General features: G+C 40.8%; 1 protein-coding gene and 1 non-coding gene across 2 annotated transcripts; both read left to right on the plus strand.

The window, feature by feature from the left end:
• The first annotated feature begins 625 nt into the window (after positions 1-625).
• Positions 626-18,039, plus strand: gars1 (glycyl-tRNA synthetase 1). Its single transcript, XM_034168960.1, has 17 exons — positions 626-891; positions 8,170-8,271; positions 8,633-8,735; positions 8,848-8,989; positions 12,131-12,219; positions 13,227-13,303; positions 13,407-13,552; positions 13,632-13,781; positions 13,896-14,058; positions 14,334-14,498; positions 14,596-14,703; positions 14,822-14,967; positions 15,049-15,134; positions 15,223-15,332; positions 17,049-17,142; positions 17,224-17,414; positions 17,616-18,039. The coding sequence occupies exons 1-17, from the start codon at positions 661-663 to the stop codon at positions 17,739-17,741; spliced, it is 2,229 nt and encodes a 742-aa protein (XP_034024851.1). The 5' UTR covers positions 626-660; the 3' UTR covers positions 17,742-18,039.
• On the plus strand, positions 11,929-12,062 carry LOC117521302. The gene has a single exon (XR_004563923.1). It is a non-coding gene; the product is annotated as a small nucleolar RNA SNORA84 (small nucleolar RNA).
• Positions 18,040-20,282: the final 2,243 nt, after the last annotated feature.

The following is a 20,282-nucleotide window of genomic DNA, read 5'->3' on the forward strand; positions in this document are numbered from 1 at the left end:
TTTAATGATTCAGAACCTTTTAAAAGTAAGTTATTTCTGGAATGTTTTGGAGTCTTCCTGTTGGCCAAGTGGTTAGTGCACTTGGTTTCAGTGCAGAAGGTTCTGGGTTCAAATCCCTCCCCTGCCACATTTTTCCATGTAATGTGCAGTTGCAACAGGAAGGGCATCCGGTGTAAAACCTATGTCAATTCAACATGCAGATAGATCCACCTTGGATTTGCTGTGGCGACCCTCAGTGCAAACAAGGGAGCAGCCGAAGGGACTTACCTTTTATTTATTTATATATATATATATATATATATATATATATATATATATATATATATATATATATATATGCATGCTGTGTGCTTTTTACGTACTATTGTACTATTGTACTATTGTATTGTTTTTTTATAAATCACATTATGTTGATGTATGCAAGCACTGACGCACCAAAAAACGTGACAGTGACTAGAAACCACAATAAATTAATTTATCTTGCAAATATTATTTTTTAAAAAATTTTTTAATGGAAATAGAATAAAACTGTTTGATTTTGTGACGAATCTGCCGACACGTCCCACGAACTGACGTCGCGAATGTGCCTGCGGTCGACAGAAGCGACGTTTGCTTACTTTCAGAGATTTCATCATTCTGCTGTCGGTGGTTCCACGCTTGATGCTTCGCAGCGCCGCTACAGCAGCGCTGGTGAGAACCCACAGTTACTTCTCCGTGTGCCCGCTGTCCAGGCTCCACTATTTGCCGCAAAATAGGCCGCTCTCAACGTCGGCAAGTCTCCTTAAGAAGAATAAGAGCAAAAGTTTGTGGTTGCAGCTGGCGGAAGGACAAACTATGGACGGTAGCATTGAAGAGCAGCTTGCCTCTTTGAGGATTTCAGTCAAAGAGCAGGTAATACTGACTTTATCACTGAGACATGAGGTGGGCTGAATTAGTATGCAGAAAGATTTTGATTAATTAATTTATTTTTGTAACTTATTTTAGCACAGTCAGCATTTGGCACGATAGCATACCGGACTAACTGGCAGGTTTTCTCGCTTGCTTGCTGCTAACATTAGCACAGTTACGTCTCCGCCCTTTGCCACGTCGCTGTTACAAATGTTGTCAGGTTGGGCTGTAGTTAACAAACCATCGAGTACAAACAAGAAGGGCACTCAGAGGGTGTATACCTCCGCCACCCCACAACACCTTTATTGACTGCTAATCAGCACAGAGGATAACTACCTGTAGATGAGCACTTGGCTGTTTCCCAGCAGAGGTGTGTGATTGCTGGTAAAAAACAACAAATTGTCTGCAGGTTACATACAATTTATTCCAAAACCTCAATTCTGTAGGCATAAAATGAGAAATAGGTGAAGTATCCAGTACTGAAGTGATTACATCACAGCCTTTTGACAGCTTGGATTAAAATAAATGCCTTAATAGCTTTGTGAGCATCTTCCCTTACCAAAGCCCCATTAAAAGTGAGTTTATCATCCTTGACTTCAGAAAAAAGTGATGAGGGAGGGCAAATTTTTATTGTTATTATTTTGGTCTTCTTAGAAGCAAACAATATAGTCAAATTTTGAGGATGGGAAATGAAACTTACCCATAGAACTATGACACAACCAGCCTCACAACTCTGCAATAGTATTTGATTAAAATCAACAAAAATATGTACATAATGCCAGAAGTATCCTACAAAAAACATTGTGGGCCGGACCACGCAGCTGGAACTACCAAGCGTGAGTGCTTATTGGCACTAATGAGTCACGACAGCAGAAGAAGCGAATGAGGAAAAACTCACCTTGCAACCGTTGTACTTAGCATCCAAGCTACTAGGGATGTAAATCGTTCAACAACTCACGATTCAATTCAATTCTGATTCTTGGGGTGACGATTCGATTCAGAATTGATTTTCGATTCAAAGAGCTCTGAGAAATAGTTATATTACTTAAAAAATGTTTATGTTTAAGAAAATGCAGCTTAACAAGGTTAATCAAGTGATTCTAGATGTAAATTTACTTATCTGCTTTGCTCGTTTGGAGTTGGCTGGCAGTTTAGCGAAGCGCTGGTCAGTAGTCGGCAGATAATGCTGCTCTCCTCTTTTAGCTCCAGGTGATGACGTAGCATGCGGGCTTGCGGATTCGAAGTGTTTCCGAAGTACTTGACTTTCATTTTGCAGATTTTGCTCACTGCATAAGTCATGTCAAGCTCATGGCTGCAAAATCTCCGTCTGTATACGGATGTCCGTCAATTTTTATTTTCTGGTTCCGTTTATTCCGTCATTTATAATCGCTAACTACAAAAAATATTTTATTGCTTCTTTTCGACACAAAACGGGAGAGAAGGACGGAATTTGCTTTAAAATGTATTCCATACGGAGGCCGCCATTACAGGAAGCGGTCGTGTGTGCGCAGTGGTGTTCTGGGCAGCGACTCTGTCACCGCGCTTATTGCTTTCTGAAGGTAAACATGTGAGCAAAACCTCCGTTTATGGATTTCCGTCCAATTTTTTTTTTCCATGTTCCGTTTATATCGTCGTATAAAACCGCTAACTTAAAAACAATATATATTTTATGGCTTTATTTCGACACGAAACGCTCTCCTATCAAACCGGGTGTCCCTGTGAGAAAATCAAACTCACCCCTCTCTTCTTCTACGGCGTTTAATGGCAGCCGGCATCCTTATTGTTGGACTGCTGCCACCTACTATATCAGGCCGTTAAAGCAACCCTAAATCCTCTCATTGAGTCCCGTGTCTTTCAAGTATTTAAAAAGGCAACACTTCCTCCTCTCACTGGACTTTACTGCTAAAATACTTCCTACAGAAACTCCTTTCAGGCCTTACAATTGATTTCCTTCCGTTTTTAGCTTTATTTTGACATGAAATGCACTCCTCTCCAAACGTGTGTCCCGGTGATGAAATCTAACTTACCCCTCTTCTTCTACGGCACTTAATGGCATCGCACTGCTGCCACCTGCTGCATCAGTCCATTATAGCAGTACTAAATCCTCTCGATGAGTCCAGTGTCTTTCAAGTACTTAAAAAGTCAACACTTCCCCCTCTCGACCTTCTTTCTAAATTGCTTTCTACATAAACTTCTTTTAGTACTTACAACTGATTTATTAAGTTTTTACTCTTTAATCGATTCAAAAATGACAAGATATATTTTGTAAAATAAAATATTTTGAAGTAAAATAAAATGCTAATACTGTAAGTGTTCATTGGTTATGATTTTTATCATTTATATTAAAACATGTGGCATTTGAAAGTGCTGGATTGTGGTGACAGTATTTCACAAGACTATTTAAAATTCAGTTGGTCTGGTGGTTCAATCAATGTTTTTTTTATTTCGAACTTAGTTGTCAATTCAAGTATCATGGCAGTTCACAATATAAACAAAGCTTCTTTGTACTCTCTGTACCTCTACACTCATATGAAAAAATAAACAAGATCAAAAAAGAAGCAAATCAAAAAATGACAAAGTTCGAAAGGGAGTGGGAAGAAGTAAAAATCCCACCCCAGTGCACATATCTTCAGTGGTTGCTTAATTGACAGTAAATACAACTGCAGTTAATTTTAATTTAAATATTTTTACAATTTCCCCCAAAAAGTGATCTCCAAATTAAATAAAACATTAAAAAAGAAAACTCAGCAGTGCCACACAGATAACATGAATGCAGAATGCCACCATAGACTTCCATTTTTTTTTATCTAATAACAGCCATGGATGTGCTGCCAGTAGAACTGCAGGTTGAGGTGCTGAAGTATGTAGGTATCGTGGACCTACTCAATGTGGAGAAGGCCTACGGCCACATGCCATCCATCCGCACACCAAGTCTTTGGAGAGAGGTGAAGATGTACAGGGTTGATGACCAGTACTTGCCAGAAGTGTGGGAGTTTATGACCAAGGAAGTGGGATGCCACTTGAAGGAACTTCATTTGCCCTACATGGAAGAAGAGATAAGCTTCAACAACGGGGAAAAAGACTTTTCATTGGCAATACTTATCATGTCTTTTAGTGTCTTTAAGTGTATTATTTATTTTACCAGGTAATAGCATAAAGGTTCGAATAATTTATTTATTTTGTAAGACACACTTAGGATTTGATTAATTGTGTAGAATGAAAGCAGAAATTATAGTCAGTTAAATTATTGCAGACAGTCATTCCATTTGTGGATGGTAACTTATTACGGACACATACTGTCATACAAAATAGTAAATAAATTTTGATGAAATTAATACACTTTAGTCATTTTTTGCAGTATGATAAGAGTCAAAAAGCACTGTTTTAGGCAAAGGAAAACTCTCAGAATGCACCAAATTGCACCATTTTTTTCAAAATTTCCGGGGGGGGGGCATGCCCCCCGACCCCCCTAGATGACTTCGCAGCTTCGCTGCACAGTCCGTCCACTCACGGAAAATGTTCAGTCAAAACATTTTCAGTTGCTTGCAGCCATGCAAGCTCCTTACTCAGCAAATAATAAAATCCAAAATGCGCCCAAACATTCAGCAAAGACGGTGCTGGCTGAATTAGGTCTTTGTCCACCATGCTAAGCTACAGCCACTGAACTCTGCAGCTCACGAGTGTTTGAAGCACGCCGGACAACCCCCCCCCCCCCCCCCCCCCCCCGAGGATGCTGTAGTATGGAAGCCGTTGCCTGACAAACGGTACACGCAGCGAGTAAGCAAGAAAATGTTTAAAAAAATGCTTTTTAAAAATCTATTCTTGGACATTTTGGATCAATTCAGAATCGTAATGAATAAGAATCGCGATTCGGACGTGAATCGATTTTTTTCTGACACCCCTACAAGCTACCTCCATTGTCTAGCATACCACATGCGTAATGGCTGTAAATATTGCTCATGGTCGCCCCGGGGGGGGAGGGTGCTCACCCCATACCCTGGCTTCAGCTTGTTGGCTTTATCGGCAGTTGTACTCTCGTCTCTGGTTATCAATAATGACAAGTGGTAAGTTCCAGGTCTGGCTCTGTAAACTTCGGCCGTCCTCGGCCAAGGCACACTTGCCACCTAGTGGACGTGCCGGTTCTTGCATCAGCAGGACTGTGCATGCGCAAATGACCTAAATATGGCGTTTGCTGTTTTGGACATATCAGCTGCTTCTGGCTTGCAAGACTTTCCAGGCAGTCATGCTGAGTTCGCACTTCAAGGAAAGCGTTTATTTTTTGACAATCAAGAATCTCCCTATTTGATGGCGAAGATGAAATCTTCCGCTGCAACCTTGTTTTCAAACGGTATTCCTGTGATGAGTAGAAGTTAGGAAATTCCATGAAAAAAGGGATTGGAAAATTGAGTAACATTCGCTTGTAAAGGTGCGTAACATCGGTTTTCAAATATAGAACATTTAATTCATGTGATTATGTACTTTGCTGTAAAGTTTGGTGGCGATTGCAGCGTTTGCATGCATATTTTTATGATTTGCACCACTGATGGAAAGATGGTGGACATGGCGAAATAGCCGGGTTTTTTTTTTTTTTTTTTTCTTGGCATCTGCTGTCAGAAAACAGTGTTTATATGGCAGATTGTTGCAAATCACACATTTAAATGAGATAATAATTAGGTTTGACGGAGTACCATCATTTTGAAATGTAATCAATGAGACACCAGTCACAGCTTTTCCCTTAATATGTGACATAGAACAAATATTTAAACACCATTTTGAAAGTCTCGATAAGCTCTTTCCAACCACACCATTTCTGTTACAATTCCTTTAACTTTAATTTTTTTAATCACATACCCGGGGATATTCTGTAAAATGTAGGGATGGGTATTGATAAGAGTTTATCTATCGATAACATTATGGATTCCGCTTATTGATCTGATTCTTTATCGATTCTCTTATCAATACCTCTTGTGAATTTTCTGTGTACTAAAAGTAGGCTTTACAGGTTTTCTCTGTCAATAACATTTTATTGAGTATTAAAGTAAATGAATATGAAATTGGTCACTGGATCCTTGATCTCTGGACATAAATAAAAAGCAATAAAATCTGTACATGGACACTGGATCCTTGATGTACATGGTGGATCCTTGATCTCTGGACATAAATAGAAATGAACAAAATCTGTAGTTTTTGTCAAAAGCATTTCCTTTCAGATATTAATGGCACAAATGTCACTCACTCGGAGCTGAGCCCTTCATCAGGCTGCTGCACATCAGGATGTAATTCATAAAAAACGCAGGACGTCTCATTTTTGGGGAAAAAAAATCCGGTGTTGGTTGGTTGTAGTTTTATGTTTTGTATTATAACATTTGGAAAGAGGTGTCATTTGATTCGCTCTGAAGTTATTAATTGCAACCAAAATCTGCACGGCTCTTTAGAGTTGTGCACTTAGTCCCACAAAACAGAGGATATTATTCTTATCATTATTATTATTATTATTTCCTTTACCTGATGTTTAACTTCAGTTTACCTGAGTCAAATGACTGGTGCTCACCCCAGTGGAAGGAATTGCTGCTTCTGAGAAACAGCGAACTAGAGAACCAGCGAACAGCAGGTTGCTTCAAGCTTAAACAGAACTGCTGCAGTTTGAAATCAATGTAGAGAAATATCATTTTCTCGATAAACACCCTTAAAAACGAAAAAAAGAAATCTGGACTTTCGTTGACTTTTGTTGGCATCGTTTAACCTTTGCGCAGCTTCGTTCCTGCAGCTGGCACTTCGTCAGGATTTTTAAACTGTTGAAAAATTTGAACGAAGGGCAACGAAAATCTCAATTCGTCTGTTTCGTTTTGCTGTTCTTGACATTTTTTAGTCGTTTTAGTTTTTGTAACGTTATTGTTTAATTTGACTTCGTTGGAGCAGCTGAATTTTGAACCAGAGCAGGTGGTCCACTGATGTGCACACAGATCTCCACAGCTTCTGTTTGCAGTTTCTCCAGGACTCAGGCGCTATGAGCTCCGTCTCAGCGCCGAGTCCTGGAACGCAGAGATGCAGACACACACTGCTCCAGTTGTGGCTTCAGGCATGTTTTGTTAAAGTGTCGAGATTGTGAGCTTCAGTTTTGTTAAGTTCCTCTTTCTTCCCTTTTGCACTCTTGCGTCGCAGACTGTTCGGTGATAAAGCTCTTTCGTCCACCTTTTCTCAACAAACTGACTTTTTTAACTTTTTCCCTTCATTCAGGAATCGTCGCGTGCCGTGTGACTGGGCCATTACTCCGCTATCAGGTTCAGAGACATGATGCGTTTATCTCTAAGCTTGTCCCACACATCGCAGTATGTATGTTGTTTCTCATGTAAATAATCATGGGAGTACTCTGCTTGACCAGCAGTATGGCGATGGAGAGTATCTGGGAAGTGTCTGAGTCGCGTGACTGCAAAGGGTCTATAGGCGGGTGTCAGGAAGGGTAGCCGCTGTAAATCAACATGCGGATCTGCCTCATTTCTGCTGTGGTGACCCCGAGTGGAAAAACAAGGGAGCAACTGAAGGGACTTGCTTTTACAGCCAGTGACTCAGAAAGACCAGTTGCGGTCCTGGTAGTTGAAGAGTCTGTCATGTGTTTTCTGTAGCAATTATATAAATACTGTTTTAGCAACATCACACCAAATTGGGGGAAATTTTGTTTTAGATATTGATGACGCCATGATTTAATCAGTGCTTGCCCAACCCAGGATGGAGCATGTCTCAACAAGGTTTTGCCCTAATCTGTCGAGTACATTTTGATGTCTTGTACTCAGTTGAACAGGAAGCTTGGTGGAAAAGCATGTCTCAACAAGGTTTAGTCTCAGTCTGTGTCGTTCTTTTTGATATGTCTTGTACCTTGTAGAACAGGTATCTTGGTACAAAAGGAGCAAGCCTGCTATTTTAGTAGAACTGGGTTTGAATCCAGCTCATGCTACTTGTCTGTGTCCTTGGACAATACACTTCATCTATGTTGTTTCATTCAGTCCACTGAGCTGTAAATAGGAGGCAGACTTGGCTAGGGAAGTAACCTGCGTTGGACTGGTGTCCTGTCCAGGAGAGCTCTTAAACTATTAACTGCTTCATTCAATCAAACCCAGAGATGAGCACGGACTCAAATGGGCCTCAGGGCCTATGTAGGATCTACTTCTTTAACTCAGAACAGTGAAGAAATGGGATTTGTTACATTTGTTCTGTCCCACTCCATACACCCCTCATGCCCACTACGATAATTTGTCGTCTTAAGAGTTTTGTATGTCGTTTTAGGGGGACCTGGTACGCAAAATGAAAGATGAAGGTGCACCTGAAGTGGATATCACTAAAGCTGTGGCTGAACTAAGGATGAGAAAAAAAACTCTTGAAGCCAAGGTAAGGCCAGTGAACTGTATATTAACAAGAGGAGCAGAGCAGATAGCATCATCTGATCTCGTACTGACTTTGAATAAGAAACAAATTATCCTGGAGCATAAATTGTAATCCTTGATGTTATCTTTATCGTATTTGTATGTTCAATAAATAATGTAATGTCTCTGCAGGAGGACATTATTCCATGCAATAGTTGACTTTTTATGGTGTCATAATAACCACTTTAAAAAACAAAACAAAACGATTTGATACAGGCCTCACAATACCACTATCTCAATCTGTGATGTATTGTTCCACCCCTACTTGTGGAGTGTGTCCTTGTACAATTATTTCAAAACTGCCAATGCATAGAATTGTCTTTCAGGAACTGGCATTACAACCCAAAAATGACATAGTTGACCGAACCAAAATGGAGGATACTCTAAAGAGGCGATTCTTCTATGACCAGGCATTTGCTATCTATGGAGGTAACACTTGAACCACTAATGGTTGTAAGCAAGATGTCCATGAATGCAAAACAAATCGTATGTGTTATCTGATTGTTGTGATTTATTTAGCATTCTGTTATGTTGTAATCAGGCGTGAGTGGTCTGTATGACTTTGGCCCTGTGGGCTGTGCCCTGAAGAACAACATCCTGCAGGTGTGGAGGCAGCACTTCATCCACGAGGAGCAGATCCTGGAAATCGACTGCACCATGCTTACTCCTGAGGCAGTCCTCAAGTAGGCTCATTGTAATGCTGGCAATTGTCAAATTTTTGTCACTGTAACAACAACCATGTTTTTGTTGTTGTTGCTGTTGGCAAATGCCATATTTTCCAGAGTATTAGTTGCACCTATTTAAAAAAAGAAAAAGAAAAAAAGCAACTTGAAGAGGAAAACCCCATTTTATTTATTTTTGGCCATTTTTCAGAGAATGTGAATAACATTTTTTCACTCATGGTTAGTGGTTGGGTGAAGCCATTTAATGTCAAACAACTGTTTACTTTTTTAAAATCATACTGACAACAGAAAGTACCCAAATGACCCTGATCAAAAGTTGACATACCCCTGTTAATACCGTTTATTGCCCCCTTTAACATCAATGACAGCTTGGAGTCTTTTGTGGTAGTTGTGGTTGAGGCTCTCTGGTGGTAAAGCTGCCACTGAATTCAATTCAATTTTATTTATATAGCGCCAAATCACAACAAACAGTTGCCCCAAGGCGCCTTATATTGTAAGGCAAGGCCATACAATAATTACGTAAAAACCCCAAAGGTCAAAACGACCCCCTCTGAGCAAGCACTTGGCGACAGTGGGAAGGAAATCTCCCTTTTAACAGGAAGAAATTTCCAGCAGAACCAGGCTCAGGGAGGGGCAGTGTTCTGCTGGGACTGGTTGGGGCTGAGGGAGAGAACCAGGAAAAAGACATGCTGTGGAGGGGAGCAGAGATCAGTCACTAATGATTAAATGCAGAGTGGTGCATACAGAGCAAAAAGAGAAAGAAACACTCAGTGCATTATGGGAACCCCCCAGCAGTCTAAGTCTATAGCAGCATAACTAAGGGATGGTTCAGGGTCACCTGATCAAAACCTTATAAGTAAGAAGAAGAATTTTAAATTCTATTCTAGAATTAACAGGAAGCCAATGAAGAGAAGCCAATATGGGTGAGATATGCTCTCTCCTTCTAGTCCCCGTCAGTACTCTAGCTGCAGCATTTTGAATTAACTGAAGGCTTTTCAGGGAACTTTTAGGACAACCTGATAATAATGAATTACTATAGTCCAGCCTAGAGGAAATAAATGCATGAATTAGTTTTTCAGCATCACTCTGAGACAAGACCTTTCTAATTTTAGAGATATTGCGTAAATTCAAAAAAGCAGTCTTACATATTTGTTTAATATGCGCTTTTAATGACATATCCTGATCAAAAATGACTCCAAGATTTCTCACAGTATTACTAGAGGTCAGGGTAATGCCATCCAGAGTAAGGATCTGGTTAGACACCATGTTTCTAAGATTTGTGGGGCCAAGTACAATAACTTCAGTTTTATGAGTTTAAAAGCAGAAAATTAGAGGTCATCCATGTCCTTATGTCTGTAAGACAATCCTGCAGTTTAGCTAATTGGTGTGTGTCCTCTGGCTTCATGGATAGATAAAGCTGGGTATCATCTGCGTAACAATGAAAATTTAAGCAATGCCATCTAATAATACTGCCTAAGGGAAGCATGTATAAAGTGAATAAAATTGGTCCTAGCACAGAACCTTGTGGAACTCCATAATTAACCTTAGTCTGTGAAGAAGATTCCCCATTTACATGAACAAATTGTAATCTATTAGATAAATATGATTCAAACCACCGCAGCGCAGTGCCTTTAATACCTATGGCATGCTCTAATCTCTAATAAAATTTTATGGTCAACAGTATCAAAAGCAGCACTGAGGTCTAACAGCAAGCACAGAGATGAGTCCACTGTCTGAGGCCATAAGAAGATCATTTGTAACCTTCACTAATGCTGTTTCTGTACTATGATGAATTCTAAAACCTGACTGAAACTCTTCAAATAGACCATTCCTCTGCAGATGATCAGTTAGCTGTTTTACAACTACCCTTTCAAGAATTTTTGAGAGAAAAGGAAGGTTGGAGATTGGCCTATAATTAGCTAAGATAGCTGGGTCAAGTGATGGCTTCTTAAGTAATGGTTTAATTACTGCCACCTTAAAAGCCTGTGGTACATAGCCAACTAATAAAGATAGATTGATCATATTTAAGATCGAAGCATTAAATAATGGTAGGGCTTCCTTGAGCAGCCTGGTAGGAATGGGGTCCAATAGACATGTTGATGGTTTGGATGAAGTAACTAATGAAAATAACTCAGACAGAACAATCTGAGAGAAAGAGTCTAACCAAATACCGGCATCACTGAAAGCAGCCAAAGATAACGATACGTCTTTGGGATGGTTATGAGTAATTTTTTCTCTAATAGTTAAAATTTTATTAGCAAAGAAAGTCACGAAGTCATGACTTCATGTCATGAAGTCAATAAAGTCCAAGAATAGGTCTTGGACTTTATTTACATCAATTACAAAGAAATACAAACAGTATGGCACTCTGTGATAAATCTGCATGTAGTAGACGGTTCTCAAAAACTGAGTGACTGCAAGAAGGAGAAGAGTGAGGAAAGCCACCAAGACATCCAGACAACCCAGAAATTATAAGCTGCTGTGGCTGTGATTGGAGAAATTGTGCATAGTGCAAGTTTTGCATTTTATATTGCCAGTCATACAGCTTCATGATGAAGTGGTGTTGAGGAGGATCTTCTTATAGAAGACCTGAAAGTTTAGCTACCAATTGCCAGAAAGTACATCTGTGATGCAGGCCTAAATTTAATTTGTTTTGGTGAAAGAATATCCTTCTCTGCTCTACTCCACTATGAAGCTAAGAGGGGTGATGCCAGATTTGCACTGTGCACAGTTTCTCTTTCTGCAACTTTTTTACACTTTCCTTTTTCACTGGGGCTGTGTAGTGATGCTGATCCTCGATGATCGGTAAGTTGCTCCGCTGCATTTTAAGGAATGCTTTGCACAAAAGTCCACTGTTTACAAAGGATCCATTGTAAACTGTGGCATAACGTATACGCCTGAAAATATGGTAAATATTTTAAAAACTAGCTGATGAAACTGCCTGGTGGTTCCTAGACTCAGCTCTCACATGCTGAACTGTGGGTTATGATTAACAGGCAGATATTAATTCTGCAATTTATGCATGGGAGCTGCCAGTGTAGCAGCGTTCCATAGCCCGGTTGCAGGCACACGGTAGTTGGTTTGAATTGATTTGGGTATTCATAAGCTATGATAGATCTGATGTCATGGTTGTTTTACCAGGACGTCAGGACATGTGGACAAGTTTGCTGATTACATGGTGAAAGATGTGGTAAACGGTGAATGCTTCAGGGCTGACCACCTCCTCAAAGGTATGTCTGTTGTGTATAATCAGCTTGTATTTGTGTATATTTGGAACCTTGTCCATTACTGTGCAAGCTGAAGACATGCCCATACAGGAAAGTCCAAAAATTTGTTGTCTGGACCAGCAGAAATCATACTGAGATTTCAGTGGTATTCAGATACCAGAATTTGAATTAAAATACTTTATCCAAAAAAGATGAAACAAAGAAACCACGTACCTGAAACAAATAAAATGGACTCAGGCTCAACAACAACAAAGTACTTCAATAAGCAAAAGGGCTTTAAGCAGTCTTCGTACTGACTGGTTCATGTTAATTGACTTTCCTTTCATTCTTTCATTAATCCCAAACTTTCCAAACCTCTGGGTGTGGTTTTGAAACTTATCCACTTTATTTTTGAAAAGTTTCTGGCTGGAATTTTGCAACCATCTGGGGACATGGTTGTGACTTGTGAGCCACGAGTAACGTTCTTTTTTTCTTTTGACTTGCTTTGCTGTTGCTTTGTGTGCGTGTTTGTGTGGTGGAGCTGCTGATTCCAGTCTGAGGTGAAACACCTCCACAAAGACTGCACCAAATGTATCACAAAGATGACATCTAAAGATGCATCAGGTGTTTTTGTTATTGCTGCTTTTAATTTTCTTCACTCATGTTACACTGCACCCAAGTTTTCTAATGGTAGTGAAATTTGTGCTGTTTATTCAGGCATCATGTAGCTGATGATGTTTTTATGTAGGCAGATGTGCGTTTATACACAACGGGCAAAAATTAAGCATGCCAAAAATGGTAATTTTCATAACTCATACAATAATTTGTAATTGTTACGATGGACCAAATTGTAAATCAAGTGTCTGTTTTGTTGGCCAGTTATACGGTTAATTTTCAGAAGATGGGCTGGAAGCTGTGAGGCATTTGTAATTTTTCTTCAGATAATCTGAGATCATGAAATAGAGATTATGATGCATCATGATATCAGATGTTAGTTGCTTTTCTTATGTTTTTGCTTATTTATTCTCCAGCTCATCTCCAGAAGCTCATGTCTGACAAGAAATGCACAGCAGAAAGGAAAGCTGAGCTGGAGGATGTCATTACTCAGGTCTGTACTGCCGGGATTATGATTGTTTCAGCAATTAACTAGTAACACTTAATGTTTCCAATTAGCTTGGCAATGATTCACTGCTTTAGTCTAATATTTTCAGATGGACAACTACTCCCAGGAAGAGCTGGCTAATCTGTTTGTGAAATACGATGTCAGGTCACCCACCACAGGAAATGACCTCACTCCTCCCATGTCTTTCAACCTGATGTTTCAGACGTCCATTGGTCCCGGAGGCAATCAGCCAGGGTACAACATAACATTCAGGATGAATTTTCCTGTTGATGTTTGTGGCATGTTTGGTAATTATATTAATCTAAATTTGCAGCTATCTGAGACCTGAAACAGCTCAAGGAATCTTCCTCAACTTTAAACGTCTTTTGGAGTTTAATCAGGGAAAACTACCTTTTGCCGCTGCACAGATTGGAAACTCCTTCCGGAATGAAATCTCGCCCCGCTCTGGACTCATTCGTGTTAGGTGAGGGAATCTGTGCCTCGTCTTTCACTTGAACAAGTATTTTGTCTCTGCTGAAAGATATTGTGCTCCTAGAAGTTTAACAGGAATGTATCTTCTCCATTTTTTTTCTAACAGAGAGTTCACTATGGCTGAGATTGAGCACTTTGTGGACCCCAACGAAAAGGTCCACCCCAAATTCTCCAATGTAGCCGATCTGGACATCATGCTATACTCCTCAAACGCTCAGACCAGCGGCCAGTCTGCTACAATCATGAGGCTAGGTGATGCTGTTGAGCAGGCAAGAATTACCACAATGATTTTAATATTTGAAAATCTGCTCTTTTGTTTGCAGTTAAGTTTAAGAACTATATATTAGGACAAAGTGACCTGCAAAAACAACTAGTTGAGCACTTATAATATTTTCAGGATGATTGTTGCTCTTTTAAAGACATTAATTCAGGAAAGTGTTGCTACTTTAATAATTAACATGTAGATTGTATTGCATCTACTTCTGAAAATGTGACTGCATTGTAGTGAAACCATCAAATTTGAAATTTATTTTGTTTTACTCAGAAAGTGATCAATAACTCCGTCCTGGGCTATTTCATTGGAAGGATCTACCTCTACCTTATTAAAGTTGGTGTAGCCAAAGATAAGTTGCGCTTCCGACAGCACATGGACAATGAGATGGCTCATTACGCCTGTGACTGCTGGGACGCGGAAGCCAAAACCACCTATGTAAGTTCAGTTGAAGAGTTTTCTCTCTGGATTCACTGGAGCATTTTAATGTCAGATAGTCCATGTTATTGTGCAACGCTGTATTTGTCCCATGCAGGGTTGGATTGAGATTGTAGGATGTGCTGACCGTTCTTGCTATGACCTAAAGTGCCACGCTCGGGCTACAAAGGTTGACCTAGTCGCGGAGAAGCCACTAAAAGAACCCATATCCTTCATCTGTGGCAGCTGAAATACTGCATAATAGTTATACTGAACAATTACAGTCTAAAGAAATTTCTATGATACTTCATTGTTCCTGAGCCTTAATCCTTAATTCTTCATACATAGTTAGGAATGTTGTCCAGTTTGAGGCCAATAAAGGAGCTATTGGCAAAGCATACAAGAAGGATGCTAAGCTAGCCATGGAGTATCTCTCTGTGTGTGATGAATGCTTCGTTACAGAGATGGAGCAGCTGCTCAATGAGACTGGGTAAGTATGACTGGCAAAAGTCATCAGGCTGTATAAGCAGCTCTTGTGCGTACAGTCATTGTCTTCGTTTTGACTCCACAGAGAATTCACCATTGAGACAGAAGGCAAATCGTTCAAACTTACCAAGGATATGGTGGCTGTGAAACGATTCCAGAAGACTGTACATGGTGAGAGATTCACTAAAGAGAGATGTTGGATGGAGGCAGTGTTGAAAGACCAGTTCTATAACACAACTTTCTTGTTTACCCTGCACAGTGGAAGAAGTTGTTCCAAACGTAATTGAGCCGTCTTTTGGCATTGGCAGGGTCATGTACACCATCTTTGAGCACACATTCCATGTCAGAGAAGGAGATGAACAAAGAACAGTAAGTGTTGACTGGGCTGCCAAGGGTGGGTATATAACTATCCTTATGACACTGTTGGCAAGTCACATCTTAACAGTATGAGAAAAGCATGGTTGACTATTGAATCCAATGATTATCAAAATAAATAAAATGATAAGCATTGCCAGGGCCATGATGAGTGACAAATAAAATGAATCAAGTCACAGATGTTGCCAAAACACGGAACCGCACGTGTCTGTTCCTTGGACATGTGGTGATGTATGGCCAGGGACTGCAAACGCTTGCAGAGAATGAGGAAGACTGCAGCGATGGCTGGGGTGTACAGACAACCTCTGCAGGATACCTACCAGAGAGTTCACAGTGAGCCCTGCAGCTAGGGGTGGGTACCTTTCACATTTGAACTGATACGGATACCCGGCATCTGGGAATCGATACCAGTACGCAACTGTACCAATTTTCAGTACTTTTATGCGTTGTTTGAAGTAAAATCTCAAAAAAATTACAATTTAACAGATTTATTTCTGAAAGTATAAACTTTAACAAATATGTCAAAACATGAAATTGTTTCTTGTAACAAACAGTTGTTTCACAGATTTCTTGAACATAGAAACTCTTAACTACACCTAATTAGTGTTTTTCTTTAAAATGCATAAATTAAAACCAAAAGGTGATAGACTAAAAATAAATAAGTGTACTTTTTATAAAGTCCAACAAACTAAAAGTAAAATTGAGGCAAACTCTTTTGCAATGAACTACATTTACTGTATAGTGTTTCATCATTCTTTAGCATATCAACTTTTTTGGGCAAGAGCTGAGCCTGCTCCACACGCTAACGTCATCTAAACACTGCGCTTAGTGTGTAACTGCAGCAGACGATGATGAAGCGGTTGTAAGCGTATTTTCTTCAGCGATGCTGGCTGCAGATGACAAGTCGCGAGCGATGCCAATTTCAGAAGCTAATCTGACTGTCACAGGCAATCAAAAATTGTGATCTCTTCAGCGTTGCGAAATATCTTGTGCTTAACCATGTGCTTCCTCAGATTAGATGTATTTCCACCACTAGCCTTGCGTTTTGCGTCACAAATATTGCAGCGAACATAATCTGCATCGCATTTAGAAAAGTGGAGCGCTTCAAGCGCTTTCTGTCAGCCATGCTGCTTTGTTTATGAACCAGCAGCTGCCGCGTCTGACGTCATTATGTTGTGCGTGCTGCGTTCATGTTCAGCATGTAGAATTGTCCACTCTCCCACGCTCGCTAGCATAATGGTGCGTTTATGTACTGAAACACGGTACCTTTTGATTTTACGTGAACCGATACCCGGTAGTACAGACGGAATTCGGTCAGCACCAAAAAAAGTACTGAATTTGGTACCATCCCTACCTGCCGCATCATCAAAAACTCCACCTACCCTCAACTCTGGTTTTTCCACACTTGTGCCCTCTGGCAGGATGTACTGGAATGTGGAATGCAGGTCCTGAAGGCTGGGGGACAGTTTTGGTCTTCTTGCTATCATACTGATGAATGGGTGTAATCCACTGGCTACCTTCAACACACACATAAAGTGTGTGGCGTCCTCCAGTGCAAATACTCGATCATCATAAATTACTTGCATCACCCAAATTTTTGTGAAGGACAAGTATTGATATAAATCACTTTTAAGTGTTTGAAGGTTCACTCTGTTACGTAACATTGAGGATCAAGTTTTAGTTTCTGAAAAGATTTTCTCTTCTCTACAGTATTTTACCTTCCCTGCCACTGTAGCTCCATACAAATGTTCCATCCTTCCTCTGAGCCCAAACCAGATATTCATGCCCTTCGTGAGGGAACTGTGTAAGTGCTAACTGAGTCAAACAGCTTTCTGTGGTTAAACATTTGTTTTGTTAACAGTTTCTTCTCTGATTTGTCTCTTAGCTGAAGCAATGACCAAAAATGGCGTGTCTCACAAAGTGGATGATTCTTCAGGATCCATCGGGAGGCGCTACTCCAGAACAGATGAGATCGGAGTGGCTTTTGGCATCACCATCGACTTTGACACAGTGAACATGACGCCTCACACAGCCACTCTGAGAGACCGAGACTCAATGAAGCAGATCAGGGCCAAGGTATAACAGCAATAAACACTTCACCCCGAGTTGGACAGTCAATAGGCAGACCTGGCTTTGATTCCTGGTCATGCTACCTGTCTGTCCTTAAACAAGATACTTCATCTGCATTGCATGGGTGCTAGCTTTGGTTGAGGAAGTAACCTACAGTAGTCTGGTATTGAAAGAAGGCAGTGACCAATGGTCTCTCTTTCTCCGCAGGTCAGCGAGTTGCCTGAGATTGTCCGCGATTTGGCCAATGGCACTCTAACTTGGGCGGAAGTAGAAAGCAGGTACCCCATCTTTGAAGGACAGGAGACTGGCAAAAAAGATGCGATTGAAGAGTAAATGAGTGAAGTCCATGGACTTGTTGCCTAGTCTTCACATCACCAGGAGGAATTTTTCAACTGCATCGTGATCAGCTACAGTGATGCACCAAACTTCTCCAGCCACTTAAGTCATGTATTCATCATATTTAACAGCTATGGGTAACGTGCATAAGAATTTTCAGTTGCGTTTCATCCATGAAAGCTCACGTGTTTTTAAAAGGGGAAACTGTAATCAGGTCGTGGGGACCACCATTCCAGGTTTTGGGGCAGATTGGAACAGTCTGGTGTCAATAAAAGCAGCCAGCACTTACTGGACACAGATGCATTTTTGTAGAGTTTTTGGACTCATCAGAGCTTCACAGATTAAATTTTGAGGGATGCCAGTAGTGATTATAACAATGAGTGAACAATTCACAAAACGAATATACAGGAAATGCTGTTGGTGCACAGGACAGTAGGGTCTCCAGCACAAATACCACACCCATCTCTGGATGGAGCTGCACCTTAAACAGAGAGTCAGAAAAAGTCAGGCATCAGAAAGACAAGAAATACAGTATAATTTGTCAGCATTAAACAAGAAAAACAGGAAACACTAAAGTGATCGCCGGCCACTAGCCCTAAGCTTCACTAAAAGACCCAGAATTTAGGTGAAGTTGAGGCTGTGGCACGCTCCGTTTCCTAATAAAATGAATTAAAAAGCGGAGAACTATACTATGCCAGTATGCTAGCCATACGAAAGGGAAAATAACTGTGTGTGACTTGAAAGTCACTTGCATCATATTAAAGTTAACCCACTTGTAGCGCTGCTTTTATGGAGCGCTTCTCTGCAAAAATTTCAAATAAAGTAAACTGAAACAGCCACGCCAGCCAGGGTGAAAGTAAGAATATTCAATCATTTCTGTACCAAGTTGAAAGAAATCTGAAACCACTTCACTGGAATATGTTGTAGATCATAGAGAAATGAATCTCATTCGTGTATATTCTTATATTGGTAGAATATTCACCATCAGCCCCGCCCACTTTTACAACAGACATTTCCGTTTTGTCTTAGGACTTCCGGTGAGGGGTGTTTTCAATATAGAACAATGGAAGTCATTACATGGGTAGAAAATTTTGTGACCAAAATCAAGGACCTGCAGCTGGAGGCAGATGAAACTATGGTGTCATTTGATGTGACTTCATTGTTCACCTGCATCCCCACCGCTGAGGCCATCTCAGCTGTGAGGCAGAGACTGCTGGAAGATGTCTACCTGAAAGGACCAAACTCACACCAGACCACATCTGCCAACTCTTGGAGATCTGTCTTAACACCACGTATTTCCTGTTTAGGGGGAATTACTACAGGCAGATCCATGGTTGTGCGATGGGGTCTCCGGTATCCCCCATTGTGGCCAATCTGTACATGGAGCAAGTGGAGAAGACAGCCTTGACGTCGTTCATGGGCATCTCTCCCAGTCACTGGTTCAGATATGTCGATGACACATGGGTTAAAATCAAGCAACAGGAGGTCAAGGACTTTACAGAACACATCAATTTGGTGGACTCCAATATCAAGTTCACACGTGAGGATGCCAGTAACAACCATTTAGCCTTCTTGGACTGTGATGTTACGATTGGAGAGAACAGGCAGCTCCAGACAGAGGTTTACAGAAAACCCACTCACGCTGACCAATATCTGCTCTTTGGCTCAAACCACCCCCTTGAACACAAGCTTGGGGTGATCAGGACTCAACACAGAGCCCTACAGGTGCCCACAACTGCAGAGGGAAAGGCTAAAGCGCAACAGCTTGTACGGAAAGCCCTCACAGTATGTGGGTACCCACGATGGTCCCTGGCCAAAGTGCAGAAGTCCCAGAAAACAAGGAGACCAGATAGACAGGAGACGGAGACAAGAAGAGTGTCTCTCCCTTATTTAGCAGGAGTAGGGGAAAAACTACAGAGGATCTTCAGACAGCACAAAATCCCAATTTACTTTAAACCAGTCAACACCTTGAGACAGAAATTAGTTCACCCTAAGGACAGGATCCCTAGTTACAGAGCAATGTAGTGTATCATATCAGATGTCAGGAAAACTGTAATGAACACTACATAGGTGAGACGAAGCAACTTTTACACAAGAGGCTATACCAGCACCACAGAGAGGTCGCCAGTGGACCTCAGTCTGCAGTTCATCTCCTGAAAGACACTAACCACGCGTTTGAGGATAAGGAAGTTAAAATCTTAGCCAGAGAGAAGAAATGGTTTGAGAGAGGTGTCAAGGAAGCATTCTTTGTAAAACAGTTGAAACCCAGCCTTAACCGCGGGACTCAGACACGCTTTGTCCCCTGTTTACAATGTGGTACTCAGGTCAAAGCAGTTTCAGTCTTTTGTTCATGGTAATGAGTCATTCACGTCATCAGGAGAGAGTCGTCAAGGGAGCCATCAGGGGAGGCTTCCGTCCTGTCAGTAGGAGAGTGCTAACTAGAGCACAATAGGTGCTAATTAGAGCTATTGTTTAGTCACTAGCCTATAGCAGTCAGCCGCTCAGTAGGTGGGGTCTGGTTAGGTTAAAAACTCCAGC

Source organism: Thalassophryne amazonica, chromosome 1, assembly GCF_902500255.1.
Source record: "Thalassophryne amazonica chromosome 1, fThaAma1.1, whole genome shotgun sequence".
NCBI lineage: Eukaryota > Metazoa > Chordata > Actinopteri > Batrachoidiformes > Batrachoididae > Thalassophryne > Thalassophryne amazonica.

Coding starts and splice junctions, on each gene's coding strand:
- gars1 (XM_034168960.1), top strand. CDS start 661: ATGCTTCGCAGCGCCGCTACAGCAGCGCTGGTGAGAACCCACAGTTAC. Junction 13,782..13,895: donor TCTGGACTCATTCGTGTTAG/GTGAGGGAATCT, acceptor TTTTTCTAACAG/AGAGTTCACTATGGCTGAGA. Junction 17,415..17,615: donor TGAAGCAGATCAGGGCCAAG/GTATAACAGCAA, acceptor CTTTCTCCGCAG/GTCAGCGAGTTGCCTGAGAT.